The 16,779-nt window shown below is 36.5% G+C and overlaps 2 protein-coding genes and 1 non-coding gene across 6 annotated transcripts in view; 2 read left to right on the plus strand and 1 right to left on the minus strand.

Annotated features, from left to right (window-relative positions):
- The window catches only part of LOC137123571 (mitochondrial glycine transporter B-like), an 8,726-nt gene extending 8,476 nt beyond the window's left edge, over nt 1–250 (plus strand). For all 3 annotated transcript variants that reach the window (XM_067497518.1, XM_067497517.1, XM_067497516.1), the window contains one exon: nt 1–250. This exon is cut by the window's left edge. The gene's annotated coding sequence lies outside the window, so the exon portion shown is untranslated.
- Nucleotides 251–4,259: 4,009 nt separating this feature from the next.
- Nucleotides 4,260–4,332, minus strand: trnar-ccu (transfer RNA arginine (anticodon CCU)). Its single transcript has one exon. It is a non-coding gene; the product is annotated as a tRNA-Arg (tRNA).
- Nucleotides 4,333–4,717: 385 nt separating this feature from the next.
- On the plus strand, nt 4,718–14,338 carry ift56 (intraflagellar transport 56). 2 transcript variants are annotated; one of them, XM_067499179.1, is made up of 18 exons: nt 4,718–5,052; nt 5,244–5,387; nt 6,128–6,220; nt 6,380–6,494; nt 7,732–7,781; nt 8,127–8,272; nt 8,895–9,066; nt 9,368–9,442; nt 9,544–9,646; nt 9,932–9,987; nt 10,403–10,456; nt 10,578–10,641; nt 10,726–10,814; nt 11,086–11,169; nt 11,270–11,339; nt 12,461–12,567; nt 13,620–13,753; nt 14,052–14,338. In XM_067499179.1, the coding sequence occupies exons 1-18, from the start codon at nt 5,050–5,052 to the stop codon at nt 14,164–14,166; spliced, it is 1,674 nt and encodes a 557-aa protein (XP_067355280.1). In that variant the 5' UTR covers nt 4,718–5,049; the 3' UTR covers nt 14,167–14,338. The 2 variants fall into 2 exon arrangements, 1 of the variants encoding a protein (XP_067355280.1); XR_010913943.1 differs by lacking the exons at nt 10,726–10,814; nt 13,620–13,753; nt 14,052–14,338 and having other exon boundaries at nt 10,578–10,666.
- The last annotated feature ends 2,441 nt before the right edge of the window (nt 14,339–16,779 follow it).

The raw sequence follows: 16,779 nt of genomic DNA on the forward strand, positions 1-16,779 counted from the left end.
ACTTCATTGTTTGCTGTGTAACAACAACTGTGTATCTAACTGTGCCCTATGTGCCATGAATAACTATAAATGTACCTCACTGGTTAGTTCAATCATCACATCACTCCTGTAGCTTTTATTGGTTTTCTGTCGTGACTATATTGAATATGGTCATTGTTATTGTAGATATTTAAATCTGCCTGCCCAGACAATTACTGAACTTGTGCCTGCCTGGTTTTTAATGTTAATAAATGTTTTTTTGTTTTTTTAAGCAATTTTGACTTTCTGTTATAAATAATGAGGAGGTTGACTTTGCTTTATTGTTTGTTTGTATTTTAATGAAAACCACTTTCTAGTAGTAGCATCTATCACATGAACCAGTCTTGCTATTTCATACAAAGCAGTTCTCATGCTGCTATTATAAATGGTGAGAGTAACTATGTAGATACAACTGCTTTACTGCTAAAACTACATTGAATATGTAAAATATGGATTTGAAAACATTGCCCTTTAGTATTTAAATTGACGTTAAGGACACAAACCGCACAACCTAAATTTATATCAGAACGCTAACTTGATCTTGTCATAATCATTCATCTAATAAAAAATATTTGAACGTTACAGATATTATGAAGTAAAGTTGAAGCATTCGGTGGAAAAATATCTGACATTTGAACTGTGCATTGTAAAACTAAATCTAGTAAGAGAGAGATGTTGGACGTGTAACACTAACGAGATGAGATTTGTTGGAAGATGAAGTTGAGTCTGCCCTGGCAGTCCCTGGGCACTAACACTCTGTTTTTGGTTAAAGCTCCACAGCAATGTAGTTTAGAACACTGACTGCTTCCTTGGGGCAAGGCCCCATACACCAGAGGGCTGCCTTCCACCCAAAGCCAGCTATCCTACAGATGTGCGTACGCAGCCCGTTCCATACAGGATCTCTCGGATCTCTCTTTTGCAGTTCAATAATTAACACACTCAGGTTCAAGACACAAAAGTAGCTGTTGATTTGGGACATCACACAATCCTTGACGGGTACAGTTCTCCCAGACAACAGAAGTAAATGTCTCAGATGACTTGCCATCTGTTCTGACAGAGTCCACTGTATAGGTATTGCAGGTCAATCAAATAAACTGATAAAGTGGTGTGGTATTGTTGGCATTGCACAACGGCCACAGAATGCAGTATTTATTTTAATATCTTTAAATGGTATATTGAAATGCAATAATACATTATGTTTAAGTCCTTTTTACAGTATATACACCAATCAGCCACAACATTAATATCTCCTTGTGGTTTTATTAGAAAAATATTTTTATAAAAAGTATTATGAACTAATAAATGCTAATGTATCATCATGGATTAATCTCCAACTTTTAAATGGATCCCATATTATTGTAAATGTGGCATTATTTTGCATATCCTTTATTAACTATAATAATTTTTATATATGAAATCTGGAAATAAAAAGATTTATTTTGTTTTACAATGAATTAAACTGATTTTTGAGCAATACTGTGCAGTTTGTAAAGAGTGTTACAGAATTGCTCTCATCATCAAAATTATTTACTGCTGATGTGAAACGCCATCTGTACTGCTGCTATCCCTTTGTTTAAATATGTTTCGGACTTTTTTTAAACTCACACTCAAAAGCAGATGAAGTTGAGACTCTCCTCACTGTCCCGCAGCTCCTAAAGTCCCCTCTTAGTTAAAGCTTCACACCGTCTTTGTGGTGGAGACAGATTGACCTGATCTCCTCTGGGCCAGGCGTCATACAGCAGGGCGTCATTGTTTTCCCACTGGATCTCCTTCAGGGCTGGCAGGCCCTTGGCTTCAGAGGCTTTGATTCTTTCTGCAGTGCTCCCAGGGCAACCTTTCCTCCACCGTCATCAGGTTCAAGCAGAAGAAACTGTGGTACGTGTACTTGGTGGTATGATAGCCCAGTTAAGATAGGTAGCACTTTCTCCACCTGACCACTTTCATCCAGAAGGGCTTTTGGAATCCCTGTAGAGACCTATCCATCTAGATCTGCCTGGACTTAAAGAACATCTGAACACCACATCCTGTAGTTCACTGCTGATGGGTAAAAGGTCAGTAAAGTGCTTACAGTATTACTGAGCATTCTTCCAAGTCCTTTTGTGATAAACATGTTTCGCAGAGAACTTGCTCACACTTGTTATAATGAGCAATATGAAGAAAATCATTGCCATTGTTCAGTCTTTTTCTGGGACAAATGAGGCTGTTTTGTTCTTATCATCTGGACTGAGCATGCTTAGAGAGAGAGAGCTGCGTTTTGCTGTGCATACATTTATAATTATTGATGACAGGAAAGTAAATGTTAATCAGTCTTTGTGAATGTCTTTTTTTTAATGGAGCTTTAGAAATGTTAGTGGTTATTTATCTGTTTTTGAGATGCCTCACAAACTTGTTTTGCTTTGTTGTTTCCTTAACCAAAAGAGACCTGAGCTCCCTGAGACTCTCCAGTAATTTGAACACTGTACGTATATTTGTTACACAGATGTCTAACTCCCCAATAAAAACCTGAGGCTGGAGTGGTTTTACACTTTCACTCTGATTTCTTTCTAGTATAATAAAACAAATACAGTAAAATTGATGTGACATAATGACATTCCATTTGTACATTTAATTGTACATTTAAATGTTGCCATTTTTACAATACCAAACTCTATTATGTAAGATTTTATTAAAAATCACAGTATATGATTAAGGTTAAAGACTTATTACTTTTATTTTTTGTGCCAAAAGTATAATGTAATTATGTCAGACACGTATGTGTTGCAAAAAGTGAAAATGTTGTGTACCTAATTAAATAGTTTTTCTTCCTTCCAAATAAACACTTTTTATGGCTAATGACTATAAACAGAGGTTTCAGAGATTTCCAAGTTACTTTTATATTTGTCGCCTTCTTTCTTCAAAGCAAATGGCAGAATGTTTCTATGTGATACCCACAAAGCGCCCTCAGGTTAATTAGCAGCTGTATTGTTTTACTGATTTGGCAGATTCTCAAGGGACAGGATTAGACCTCCTCTGCCTCCTCATATGGTATAATTGCCCATCAGTTGCTTCCACTGTGGCAACTTCTTTCAGTGAATAAGTGCTGGGTGGATGTTGAGCTCCTTGATCACCCTACATAACTAGAAGATACCGATCAATGAGCCCATCCTGCACTCAGCTGAGACTGAGCCAGTGTGTTATAGCACAGCCCTCTTACATATGGTCTCCTCTAAAAGTACTGGATTCGCAAGGTCAATTCATTTGTGTTTGCTTACGTTTTTGATGTAAACTAATGACTGATGACTGATTAAATAATGGATACGAGCGAAAAGAAAACTTAGCTATGTTTATCTTAACTAAAACAGATTGTTTTAATGTAAATGAAAGGAAAACTGAACATAATGTTTGGTTATAAATGGCTTTTTCTGCAGCCTCTTTCAGACGTGTTGAACTGACTGGGCTCTTGTCTCTTGACTGGGGCTTGATAGTGACCAGAGCCACACTATAACATTAAGAACTTTATTAAAAACTTTTTCATTGTCTGTTTATTCACTGTCTCACTATCTGTGCCTTTTGTTGCACCATAAGAAATTAAAAATAAATTTAATAGGTTATTTGCACAGGGCCTGCATGATTCATTGTTGAATGAAAGTATTTTTAACCTAAAATACTATTTCTGTTTGCTACTGTTCGTTTGATATGCAAATAATAATATTCATATTAGATGTTATTGGGTCATATTTATTAGGATACACTTTTATAGTTTGGGATTTACATTACCTGCATTAATGTAAGAAAAACCATTGAAAACATTTGATGAAAACTACAAACTGAAAACTGCATATGTTTTGCAAGATGGCCAATTATGGCCAAAATTATTATTATGGTTAATTAGTTTATTTGTGCTATCTGCTGACATTTGTTCATGGAATTAATCTTCTCTTTTGAACATAAAACTTGACTGTGAGCCTATATTATGACCACTTTAAATCATGTATACATTTTATGTTGTTATTTTGCCATTTACTTTATGAATATATGTTTTATGTTCAGTGTTCACTATCTCAGTGAGATTTCGCTTACCAAATAAAAAAAGAAACAGTAGGACATCGTCTTTACATTATTACATTATAATGAAAGTTAAAAACCTAATGCACCTAATGAATAAACATAACCTGCATCGCAAAGGAACACGTGGCCTTAAATAATTCCATAAAACACTCTATGATTTTATTAAATAGCCTTTACTAGTTCGAAAATTAACCCACCCCAGATGGGACTCGAACCCACAATCCCTGGCTTAGGAGGCCAGTGCCTTATCCATTAGGCCACTGGGGCAACACTGATTCAGCTGAGACAACCACGACACTTTTAAAAACTAACTCTGTCCGTTACTTATAGTGTATGGCTCCATGTCCGTTCTTTCCTGTTCCGTTGCTAGGCAACAAAGACCACACCAGCGAATCAAGTTCAACTCAGAAGAGCAGAACTGTTTCCTGCGTAGCACCAAACGCATATAAACTAAAAAATAAATGTCACTCAAGTACAATAGCCACAAAACTGGCAAGGTTTAGTGTTTTCCATAATTTGTATTCAACGTTTATTCCGCCGAAAATGTGCCTTATGTCACAACTTTAACTCCAAATAACAGTTTACCTGCCTCATGCATTTGTTTTTGCCTTTAATCTGAAAAAAACTAGAGCGGAATCTGAGCTTACAACAACTACCGTTAGCTAACGCCAACTGATATTGTACATAAACATTTAGCCTTAGCTTGCGGAAAACTTGTTAATTTTATCATTTGTTTGAATATACTGCATCCTTAATCGTAACAGAATTGTATTTATAATGCTAGTATTGTCTGGGTACTTACAGTGCAAAATGAAACTTGATAGCTAAAACCTCACGCGAGGTAGTGAACATAAGTTAACAGTTTTTATTGAAGCATCCAGCGTTACCTAGGTAAACGCTAAGTAACGCTAACATAAGCGCGATAAACAAGTGTTAGCTAGCTAGCGTTATATTAGGTTAACTTCACGGGAAAGACTCGGAAATATGGTGAGTTCATGTTTTTGAAAGTTTTTAGCAAAGACCGTTACAGTGCTGTAGCGTTCTGGTGCGTCGATGTATTTTAAATAGTAGATGTTTTAATACATGTTGTACTGATTGTTTTCACTAAGAAGCTGAAATGTTAACGAGAGTTATGTGACAACCTAAAAAAAATTAATAACATTTTGGTTTTGTGGCAGATCCTCTCTCGCGTGAAGCCCGCTGTGGGAGGAGAGACGCAAGTGAGCATCAGTGAGAAAAAAAAGAAAAACAAATCAAAGGTTCCTCGTCTGGAGGACTACCTGCAGCAGAGGGACTATCTTGGGGCCTTGACACTGTTAGAGGTATTTACACACATAACTTGAGGACATCTCAATCAATCCAAATGATATGTTGGCAAAGATGATTATTACTTGGAAAGTCTTTAAAGATACATTTCAATGGGCAACCTTTACTGTAGGCGAAAGTTACTAACTCCATCGTAGGAAACGATATCTGATCTTACCTCAGTCCACACAGAGTTGGTGTGTGCTGAAGTACAACTGACCAACAGCTGAGCAACTTGGAGAGATAGACAAATGGACAAGCTCCCAAAAAGGCCATGTAAAGTACTATTATTGTTATTATTGGCATATAATGTTACAAAATTGCACTAGGCTCAATACCTAATGTACTAATTGCTAAATAATCACTAAAATCAGATTTAAAAAAAAAAGTAATTTAAATCCAATAAATCCAGTTAAGACTGTCATTAACCAAGACTGTCATTAGTTCCTATTGCTTCAAATCCAAGGTAGGAGAGGTAGCAGACCTGGAAGATGCTGTATTGTATGGAGACCTAAACTAGATGAACTACTTTTTCAGTACTGTGAAGTGACAAAAACCGCTGGCCCTGTGACTAAATACATTACTGCTTCAATTCAACATAGGGTCTTAATATTTTTCAACTGTAGTCCCCTCTGCAGATTATCCTATACAATCCTGGAGTTAAAGTGTCATATATAGAATCACAACGACAGAAATGCTACAGACAGGACTATATTGCTGTAGTGCTGCTGCTGAAATGTAGCTGTGTCACTTCCAGTTTCAGAGAAGTATTGGAGAAAAAGACGAGCATGCAGACCTCTGGATTGGCTACTGTGCTTTCCACTTGGGTGATTACAAGAGAGTTATGGAGGTATTTCTTCTTGAATTAGTGCGTGTCTGAATGAGTGTGTGTAGTTGTGTTTTACATACAGTACCCTAAATACTTGCCTGGTAATTGGATGAGGATGTGTCTGCCAGTTTTTATAGAGTCTGATCACATTTGGAATATTTTCTTGTCATGTTCTGACAGGAGTACAAGGCTCTAACAATAAAACCTGAATGCCCTGTTGAGGTGTGGGTTTATCTGGCGTGTGCCCTGTTTTTTCTGGGTCTTTATAAAGAGGCCGAAGAGGCAGCATCCAAAGGTAAGTATTTCAACTGAATATGTTATCTTTCACCTAGATTCTGTGCAGTGTGTTTTGTAGAAAAAAATGTATTAAGCATTTTACAAAATAAATGACTACAACTAGTAATCATACACCTCATACAGTGAACTAAACTCATTTTTGGGGGGTGGCAGAGTAAGATCAAATTTGCATTACAAACTGGATTTGAAAATAAACCACTACTAATACATCGTAACTGCTCAGTGATGAGCTGTGGCTGGTGCAAAGCAAATTCAGCTAAAGACTAAGTCCGTAGCTTTCAGCTTTCCCTTCAGAGGTCACCACTACGGAATGTAGCATGTTGATTTGGCATGAGTTCTGCCCTTCTTGCCGCATTTTTATCTGGGCTTGGGACCGGCACCAAGGTAGCCCTTGGTGGCTGAGGGTCTGCACCACAGCCTTCTGCATCTCAAACCAAAGCTCTACCACTGACCCACCAATCCCCCTAAAATTCAGCTAAAGACTAATTTCACCAAAAAGACTTCCACAAGACTATACAACAATATCTGTGCACCATCTTCAAAGGTACACTCCTCCCATTCCCCGATTAGAATGTTGCAATGTAAATACTATATATTTTTTCTTTATGTCAACTCTATATTATTGTTATTAGTTGAAAGTATTTTTATACCCTAATTTTCCTTGGTTATATTATCTTTGGTTACTTCAACCTATTGTTTCATCGTTCTTCTCCCTTACCTGTCGCTGTGTTCCTATAACAAGTGAACTTTCCCCATAGGGATCAATAAGTCTTATCTTAATACGTAAAGTATTAGCATTTGTAGTTATTAGGTTAGTTATTAGGCTTGTTGAATTTAAAAGAAATCGGACTACGGATATGCACACCCAGATTTTCCAGTAGCTTTACCTCACAAAATTTGGTAAGAAACTGATAATAGCTGATCTTCTAATGCACCATTGACTTTTTAAGTTGTATCTTTTTTTGTAGACTTCTATTGTAATGAAACATTAAGTTAAAGGTATTTACAAAACTTGATTTTTCTGTCAGGGCAGTTTTTCTGCAATGGATTTGTTGTTTCTTTTCATATCCTAATAAAGCAGCTCTCAATTATTGGGTATTTCTTAGGCCAGATTGACATGCAGTATAATTTGTTATATGACTGCTGAGATCAAGATTATAAGGTTAGTGAATTGTGCCTTCTATTTCCATATGATTTCCTGTTTGTCTAAGTCTGATATCTCTTGTTCTCTGTAGCACCAATGTCCCCCCTCCAAAACCGACTCCTCTTCCACTTGGCTCACAAGGTAGTAAAAAAATACTATTAATATTAAAAAATATTTTGTGTTTAGTTGTCATCTTTGTCAATAAGGGATATTTTGTGGTATTTCCATTGTGTGTTTCTCTTGTTTGTTTGCACCATATATTCTGCATTTGCATATCACGTAAACTTTCATCAAACACTGACCCTTTTTATCACTTTTTTTTTACTCATACAAAGCCTTTTTGTATGAGTAATTTTACTTTTTAATACCTGCTCATTCCTAAATGTACAACATGTTTTTCTGCTTTCCTTGACAGTCTTATACAGTTTTTCACATTCCGATCAGATCTGTTTAAACTTTCCCTATTGTCTTCATGTCATGTCTCAGTTTAACGATGAGAAGAGGCTGATGGGGTTTCACCAGAACCTGGAAGATGTGACGGAGGACCAGCTGAGTCTTGCATCGATCCACTACATGCGGTCCCATTACCAGGAAGCCATAGACATCTATAAACGTCTTCTACTGCAGAACAGGTCTGTGCTTTCTTTTGCTTTTTAAATTTGTTTCCCATTCCTGCTGCACTTGGGTGCATGCACTGTTCTAGCACCATCTTGAGGTTAAAGCTGTTAGTGGGCAGTTTAGTTGCGATCATCTTTTGGAAAAATCATTAATGTGTCAGTGCCACAGACCCGCTGAGCTAGCTTCCTCTATCCCATATGCCTTGATGTACTGTATGTGTAGTAGCAAGGGTAAGAACCAAAGAGTTTGATTTTACTAGATATCCTGCGCAACATCTCCAATAGGTAGATCAAGGCTTTGTGGCATCTGTATGCTGAGCTTTTGTTTTGGTGGTTTACACGAGATTTTTTGGATTTGGCTGCAGACCTCTGGAGCAGCTCTTAGCTGTTCCTATTACATCTACTACTAAGACTACTAATAATATTACTAATACAAGCGGTAAAACGTCAAAATCTAATGCACTTTATACTGAATTTAGATACGATAAAAATTATAACCGACAGCTGTTAAATGACATAAATTGAATCATATTAGATTTGTTTGTTTGTTCACAGTGTTTTAATCAGAAACCCCTTGTCTCCATATAAAGATATAACTAAGGCAAGTTTTCCCCCTTATTACATCTCATCTTTTCAGAGATTTTCTGGCTCTGAAAGTGTATGTGGCTCTATGTTACTACAAGCTTGACTACTACGATGTGTCCCAGGAGGTGTTGGCTGTGTACCTGCAGAGCATCCCAGACTCCACAATTGCCCTCAACCTGAAGGCTTGTAATCACTTCCGGCTCTATAACGGGAAGGCAGCAGAGGTACTGCTGCATGCTTTGGTTGTAATTTTGTTCCATTTGTGTTTTTTCTATGTTGCAATTTGTTATGTTTCATGTTGAAAAGATACTTGCTTATAGGTTTGTTATTTAGAAGCAAAAATAAAAAATGATGTCTTACATTAATAGAACAACAACTTAACAATTTAATACATTTATATATCAAACTTATTTAGGTTATCAGTTATGTGCTAGATTACAGTTGAATCAGTTTGTGCTTTTCGTTTCTTCAGGGAGAGTAAGTTGTGGTTAGTTTAACTTAGTGTGTGCTCTCTTTGCCTTTCAGGCTGAGTTGAAAAACCTAATTGACATTTCCTCCTGCTCCTTTGAGTTTGCTAAGGAGCTTATCCGACACAACCTGGTAAGCTCTTCAAATGCTCTAACTGTGAATGTGTAGGCGTGTGTATACACCATTGACTAGCTAGATGGCAACACTCTGAGCTGCTCTGCTGTGTACTGCAGGTGGTGTTTCGTGGTGGGGAGGGGGCATTGCAGGTGCTGCCTCCTCTGATTGATGTGATTCCTGAGGCCAGGCTCAACCTGGTCATCTACTATCTCAGACAAGGTGTGTAGAATTCTGGCACAACTAAAATTAGGAAACATTTTCTATTTAATGCATTTTAAATAAAAAGTATAGAACTTGTGGTTCAATATCTTTAGACCTTTTATTTACAAATTCTATTTTATAATAAATCAGTGGAATGTTTATTAAAGGAAGTCCTATCCAAGTCCTACACTTTAATGCTATTTTGCCATCATTTATTGTTGTATGTAGAAGTTAATTAGATATATAGTTGTTTTATGGATCAGATTTCAGAGGAACCTTAAATGCTCCATTTTAAACTTGCAGATGATGTCCAGGAAGCCTACAATCTCATCCAAGATTTGGTGCCCACTACACCTCAGGTGACACTGAGCTGTATTGTGATATTAAACCTTTCTTTTCAGGTGTCAAAAGTAAAATAGGGGCTGCATTTACCTACATCCATAGCTCACATGGACTTCATTCCATCTAAATGTATCAAGGTTGTGCTGTTTTAAATGGAAAGGGTACAATGAAAACCTCTGTTATGCCAGATGTAGTGAAGCTTGGTACAAAAGTGTCTTTTTTTTCTGAAGAAAACGTTTCTGAAGAGGTTTTAATCTTCAAAGCCACCATAGTATTGCTGGAATCTGAAATCGTGACACTTGTGGAGTATTTTTTTGGATATCTTTTATGCATTTTTGCTCTTGTTGAAATGTAATTAGATACAGTATGGTTTGAAGTAACAGTAAAATTATAGATCAAATAACCCACTCTGATCATTTCTTATTTTCTCAGGAATATATTTTGAAAGGTGTCGTAAATGCTGCACTGGGACAAGAAATAGGATCAGTGAGTATTTCTGTTAAACATGTGGACTTACCTGCAAATAAATGTGACAAAAGTGTGAAAATTAGATAATAAGATAAGCATATGTTGACTGACTGACTTTTTTTTGTTTTTTACTTTTCAGAGGGATCACTTGAAAATTGCTCAGCAGTTCTTTCAGTTAGTCGGGGGGTCTGCCAGCGAATGTGGTACATGGAACGAAAGATTTAACCGGTAATCTCTTTAAGAAACATCAATGGAGCATGTGTGTGTATCAGTTTTTGTCCTTTCAGACACTATTCCTGGCAGACAATGCATGGCCTCATGCTTCTTCCTCTTGAGACAGTTTGAAGATGTTCTTATATATCTCAACTCAGTTAAGGTAAGTATTGCTCACTACAAGGCACATTTTTCATGGTAAATTTTACTGAAGTCAGTGTTGTTAGTTTTCTGTGGAATGAGTTTGTAAATAGGAGTTGAAGAAAAACTCCCACACACTCAGGTGACATTATTGCTTTACAGATGCAGATGCATTTATATAGGTGTGTGTTTGTGCGATTTTCCCCATGGTTCATACAAACTATAAATTAATTCCTGGACAGATTGGTAGTCAACCTTTATTCTGTTAGGCATAACTGCTTTTCCTTTGGCAGAGTTACTTCTACAATGACGATATGTTCAACTTCAACTATGCTCAGGCTAAAGCAGCTCTTGGCAACTACAAAGAAGCAGAAGAGGTACCTTACATCAGCAAGATGTAAAGAACCAGTTGTTACACTTTCATTTAATCTGACTGAAGGCATTGACTCTTGTCTTGCACTAATATGACTGTTTTAGGTTTTTCTGCTGATTCAGAGTGAGAAGATCAAGACTGACTATGTTTACCTCAGCTGGCTGGCTCGATGCTGTATGTACAGTAGTTGTAATGATGATACATAGTTACAGAAATGTTCATTTATGTAGCACAGTGCATTTATGATGCTATTTCACATATATTTATACATGGTCATATTATCTTGAAAACATAAATCTAAATATTCTGATACAGTAAATTTGTATGTGGTATGTGGTTCAAAAGTTTGTTCCCTCTTATTTTGAAATAGCAAAAACAGAGAAACTATGCTTTTTGATTATTCTGATGATGAAATAACATTTGTAATATGTATAGAATTAGGGTTAAGGACGTTAACTTAACCCTAAACAAACAATCTAAGCAAAAACAATATAAAAGATCATTAGAACTCAGTAAAGAAGAATGTTAATTAAAACGTGTTGTGGTGTCAAATAAATATGTGGTCAATATGTGGCCATTTCATGTCCATATATGAAGTACAGTATGTCCACAGAGTCAGGCCTTCTCTGGTTGGTTAGAAGGGGGACTCTTTTAGAATCAATTAGAATGAAATATGTCAAATATCAGGACAGGATTTCAACATAAAAAAATTAATTCCTCTTTGAAAAGAAAAAGAGAGGCCAGAGCACATGTCCAACCCAGATCTCAGTTGGAGCCTTGGCACATTTGTCTTAAAATGTTGAGATGGGTTGATACTGTAAAAATTATCAGAAAATTCTTAAAATAAATCCTACCTGTAAATGCCCAAATCCACAAGTTTGAGAATACCAGCTGTAAATACCAGACTGCCCCCGAGGTGTTTGCTTGGTAAAAAGGGCTGACATTTTGCATATACCGTGTTAGAACTACAGTGAGATTTACCAAAACAGAAGCAATAGGACTAAACTGGTAAGAGCTATACTAGGCAACCTTTTATACTTCACTGAGTTTGAAATTTGAATCAAACATCACCATCACATTTCTAGCCTGATGCGCAGAAAGGATTTAAGGTCAATCTTGTATTCATGTCACACCCCACACCTCTAAGAAATGGAAATCTCCACCCAAACATTTTTCCTCTTGCCTTAATCCACATTTTAAAAAAATGCCCACATGCTTAAATATTTGAATCTCCTAAAGTTAGTGAAACTGCCTTTGAATGATTGATTATTGAATACTTGTCTTGTTCTTTTCAGATATAATGAACCAGAAGGGCCGACTTGCCTGGGAGCTCTATCTGAAGATGGGCACATCATCTGATTCCTTTAGTCTACTGCAGCTTATTGCCAATGACTGCTACAAGGTGACACCAACACTTGTCTTTGTTTCTTGTATGATCTGGGGTTACCATGTAAATATAAAGACTAATGGAAATGTATGGATTAGTACAGAAATTTTCAGCATGGTAGCAATTACACTGATTAGGCATAACATTATGACCACCTGTGGAATTTAATGCAATCCAATACAGTGGCTCTGCCCCCTCAACAATTTAAATTTTTAATATGATGGCCGAAACTTTAGAAACACCTCTTCTTATAATGCACTCCAGTACGACTTAACTATCCACTTTGACCTTAATAATAAACACATAGAACAATTATTACCTTTCTGACAGTTTGAACCTAAACACTGAGAAATTATAATCTTATAAAAGTAGAATTCATGCCAGAGTCACTGTAGTTGATTTCATTAAATTGTTCAATAAATATTTTTTAATCAGTTTTAAGTTTTTTTTCTCTAGAGAGTCAACACTGATTATTTTTAAAATAGCTGCTAGTTACTTTTCTGTGAGTTGGCTACAATTTAAACTGAAACACAGTTGCACAGATGTCTGTATCTTGCAGTTTCTTTATTTATATTATATACATTATATTTATTTATATCTTGCGGTATCTTTACTACAGTTTATTCATAGAAATAGAGGTACAAGCCTCTGCTATGTGATATATCTGTTTCCTCAACCCATACATCTCAAATGCTTATAAAGTATAATCTTGATTCCACAATGTCACCTTAAATGGGGAAATTGCAAATTTCATTCTTCCTGCCTAATGGGGAAATTGCAAATTTCATTCTTCCTGCCTGTGTTGATGATAACTTTCTCACAGTACCTTTGCCTCTGTTATTATTGCTCTCTGAAATGTACATTTGAACTTAGCTGTGGTTATATTGTTAGTGGTATCGGCCTTAAAAAAAACTTCTCTTTTCTCATCATAGTTTTGAAATGCAACCCAGCAACCCTCAGAGACATGTAATGTTTCAGTGGACATGGACTGCTGATTTGCTGAAGACTTGGTTTAATCTGTATCGTATGTGGCAACAGGTTCTCATGATGACTACCTATTGTTTCAGATGGGCCAGTTCTACTACGCAGCCAAAGCATTTGATGCACTGGAGAAGTTGGACCCAGGAACCAACTACTGGGAAGGCAAAAGAGGGGCATGTGTTGGGGTCTTCCAGATGATACTAGCTAACAAGGAGTCCAAGTATGTTTGCTTCATTTTTTTTGTAGAATATTTTGAGACTTGATTTTATCCATCCATCCATTATCTGTCACCGCTTATCCTATGTGAGTCACGGCAGGGGTGAAACCTGGACAGGTTGCCAGTCTATCACAAGGCCACAGACCGATATACATAGACAGACAACCATTCACACTCACATTTACACCTATGGGCAATTTTACTTCTCTTGACTTGTATGTTAAACATCTTTTATCACTTTGAGGTGGAGGGACATTTAAATAAAACAAACATATCTTCTTCCCATATTCTGTTTGTGTAGGGAGACATTGAAAGAGGTTATGCCCCTGCTGCGAAATTCAGGGAATCCCCAGGTTGAATACATCATCCGAGCACTAAGGAAGTGGGCCAAAGACAACAGAGTCCTCCTCTCATGACAGCTTTCAGCAGTGAACTTGTAATCTATGCGAGAGCATTCTGTCCTAGATGATACAACAAAATATGGAGCTATCTATACTCTAGTGTGTTGTATTAAGCTAGTTATGTTTTCAATTAACCTTCTCTGTACTTGTATATTTTTAATAAAATTTGACTGTATTTTGTAAATTACACTATTATTGTCAGTGATCAGTTTGTAAAAAATTTAGTGCAACGCAAAAAATACTATTACTGTATGTTGATCCAGACATTTTTGAAAAAGACACTATGCTTAGTATTACATTTAGGCTGTGTCCAAATTCTATACGTAAGTATATAACATGGGTATGTCTCATCTAAGCCGATTTGGAAAAGACTGGAAAAGTATAAATGAAGCCTTTTTTTGTTTGTTTGTTTGTGTGCTGTTGATGCACATTATCTAATTTTGCATTGCACAGATAACCTGATATATCAATGTTTGTGTTGTAACTATATAAATGACAGTATGAAAATAAAACTAGTCAATAACTTTCTGGCCTAGTTTGACACATGCATGTGCCAGAATAGGCCTATCATTAAACACAAAACTACAACCCAAATTCCAAAGAACTTAGTGTAAAACCTAAATAAAAACAGAATGCAATGATATATTTTATTCACAATGGAACATAAACAAATCAGATGTTGAACGGAGACATTTTATCATTAAATGGAAAATATTAGCTCACTTTAAATTTGATGGCACTTGCTGGAGTTTAGAAGAGGAATGTTGTCCCATTCTTGTCTGATGCAGGATTCTACTCAACAGTTCTGTGCCTTTGTTGTCGAATTTTTTTTGTTTCATGATGCACCAAATCTTTTCTATTGGTAAAAGACAGCAGGCAGGCCAGTTCAGGACCAGGACTCTTCTCCTGTAAAGCCATGCTGTTGTGATGGATGCAGTATGTGGTTTATCATTGTCTTGCTAAAATGTGCAGGCCTTCCCTGACAGTGTCTGGATGGGAGCATATGTCGCTCTAAAACCTATATACTTTTCAGCATCAATGGAGCCTTTCCAGATGTGTAACCTGCCCACACCATAGGCACTAATGCACCCCCATACCATCAAAGATGCCGACTTTTAAATTGTCCACTAATAACAAGTTGAATGATCCCTCTCCTCTTTAGTCTCCAGGACACTGTGTCCATGGTTTGCCAAAAAAAATATATATTTTTTTTGATTAATCTGACCACAGAACAGTTTGCCATTTTGCCTTAAGACAATTTTAAATGAGCTTTGGCCCAGTGAACATGGCGGGAAGTGTAAGCGTTCCTGAGCCCATGCAATGATTTCCAGTAGAGAATCATGCCTGTTTATAATGCAGTGCCACCTGAGGGCCCGAAGATCATGCACATCCAGTTTTGGCCTTCGGCCTTTTCCCTTGTGCACAGAGATTTTCTCTGATTCTTTTGATTATATTATACACTGTAGAGAGTGGGATCTTGAAAGTCTTTGCAATTTTATACAGAGACAAATTGTTCTGAAATTGTTCATCATTTTTAGACGCAGCTTGTCACGGACTGGTGAACCTCTAGACATCTACGCATTTGACTGGCTCTGCCTCTGAAATGCTCCTTTTTATACCAACTCATGTTACTGACCTGTTGCCAATAAACCTAGTTAGTTTTCAAATGCTCCTCCATTTTAGTTTCCATGAAATGGTATATGTTGTATATGTTTTATTGTGAATAAAGTATGGGTTGATGAGATTTGCAAATCATTGCATTCTGTACTTACTTATTTTTTCACATCTTCTCAACTTCTTTGGAATTGGGGTTGTAAACCAGCTTAAAAATATGAATGAAATTGATTTCATAACACAACTTGTAAATCACAGAACGTTGACTTGTTGCTCATCCATTTTAAATTGACAGGAAGCCCTTTATTTCTGAATTACCTTTACCTCAGACTCATCCAATGTGAAATCTTGATCTTCCACTTGTTCTGTTTGTAGACACAGATCATAGGTGATATGACCATGTCATTAATTCTGCCAATATCCACCCATTATCTTTGACTGCTTAAACCACTTATGAAGGGGACACACTGGAAAGGTCACTGCCAATATTACAATATGAAATTTTCTCCAGATTAGCAAGGATACAATTTAAAACAAATCTGAAGAATCATCCAGGTCACTTTTTTTCATTTAGTTTCATTTAAAGCATTTACAATGAAACCGTTTTTACTTGCTGCAATAATTCCTCTTGTCCATACTGGCTTTTAAAAGATTTGTGTTTATTGCACTTTTAGTGGAAGATTGGGGGATCCAAATCCACATTCCTTGCTTTTAGCAAAATGTCCATCTGAATTCAAAATTAGGCGTCAATAGTAAAGTTAAACACAACAAGTAGGTATTTCTTTTAAGTGCAAAATCTCTTTGTGTTTCTCAGATTGGTTTCTCTGCTGGGCTGTTAAGGGTTAATAACAAAAACAAGTCATATGCTAATGTGCTCAGGATGAAACTTTAAAGCTATTCAACTACCTCAGACTAACTCAATTAACTTTTGTCCCCGAACACTTGCTCTGAAGCCCATCAGTATAAAATAGGAAATATTGTATTCTTAAGTTGTCTTTTTTATTACACAATGGA

This window comes from Channa argus, chromosome 3 (genome assembly GCF_033026475.1).
Source record: "Channa argus isolate prfri chromosome 3, Channa argus male v1.0, whole genome shotgun sequence".
Lineage (NCBI taxonomy): Eukaryota > Metazoa > Chordata > Actinopteri > Anabantiformes > Channidae > Channa > Channa argus.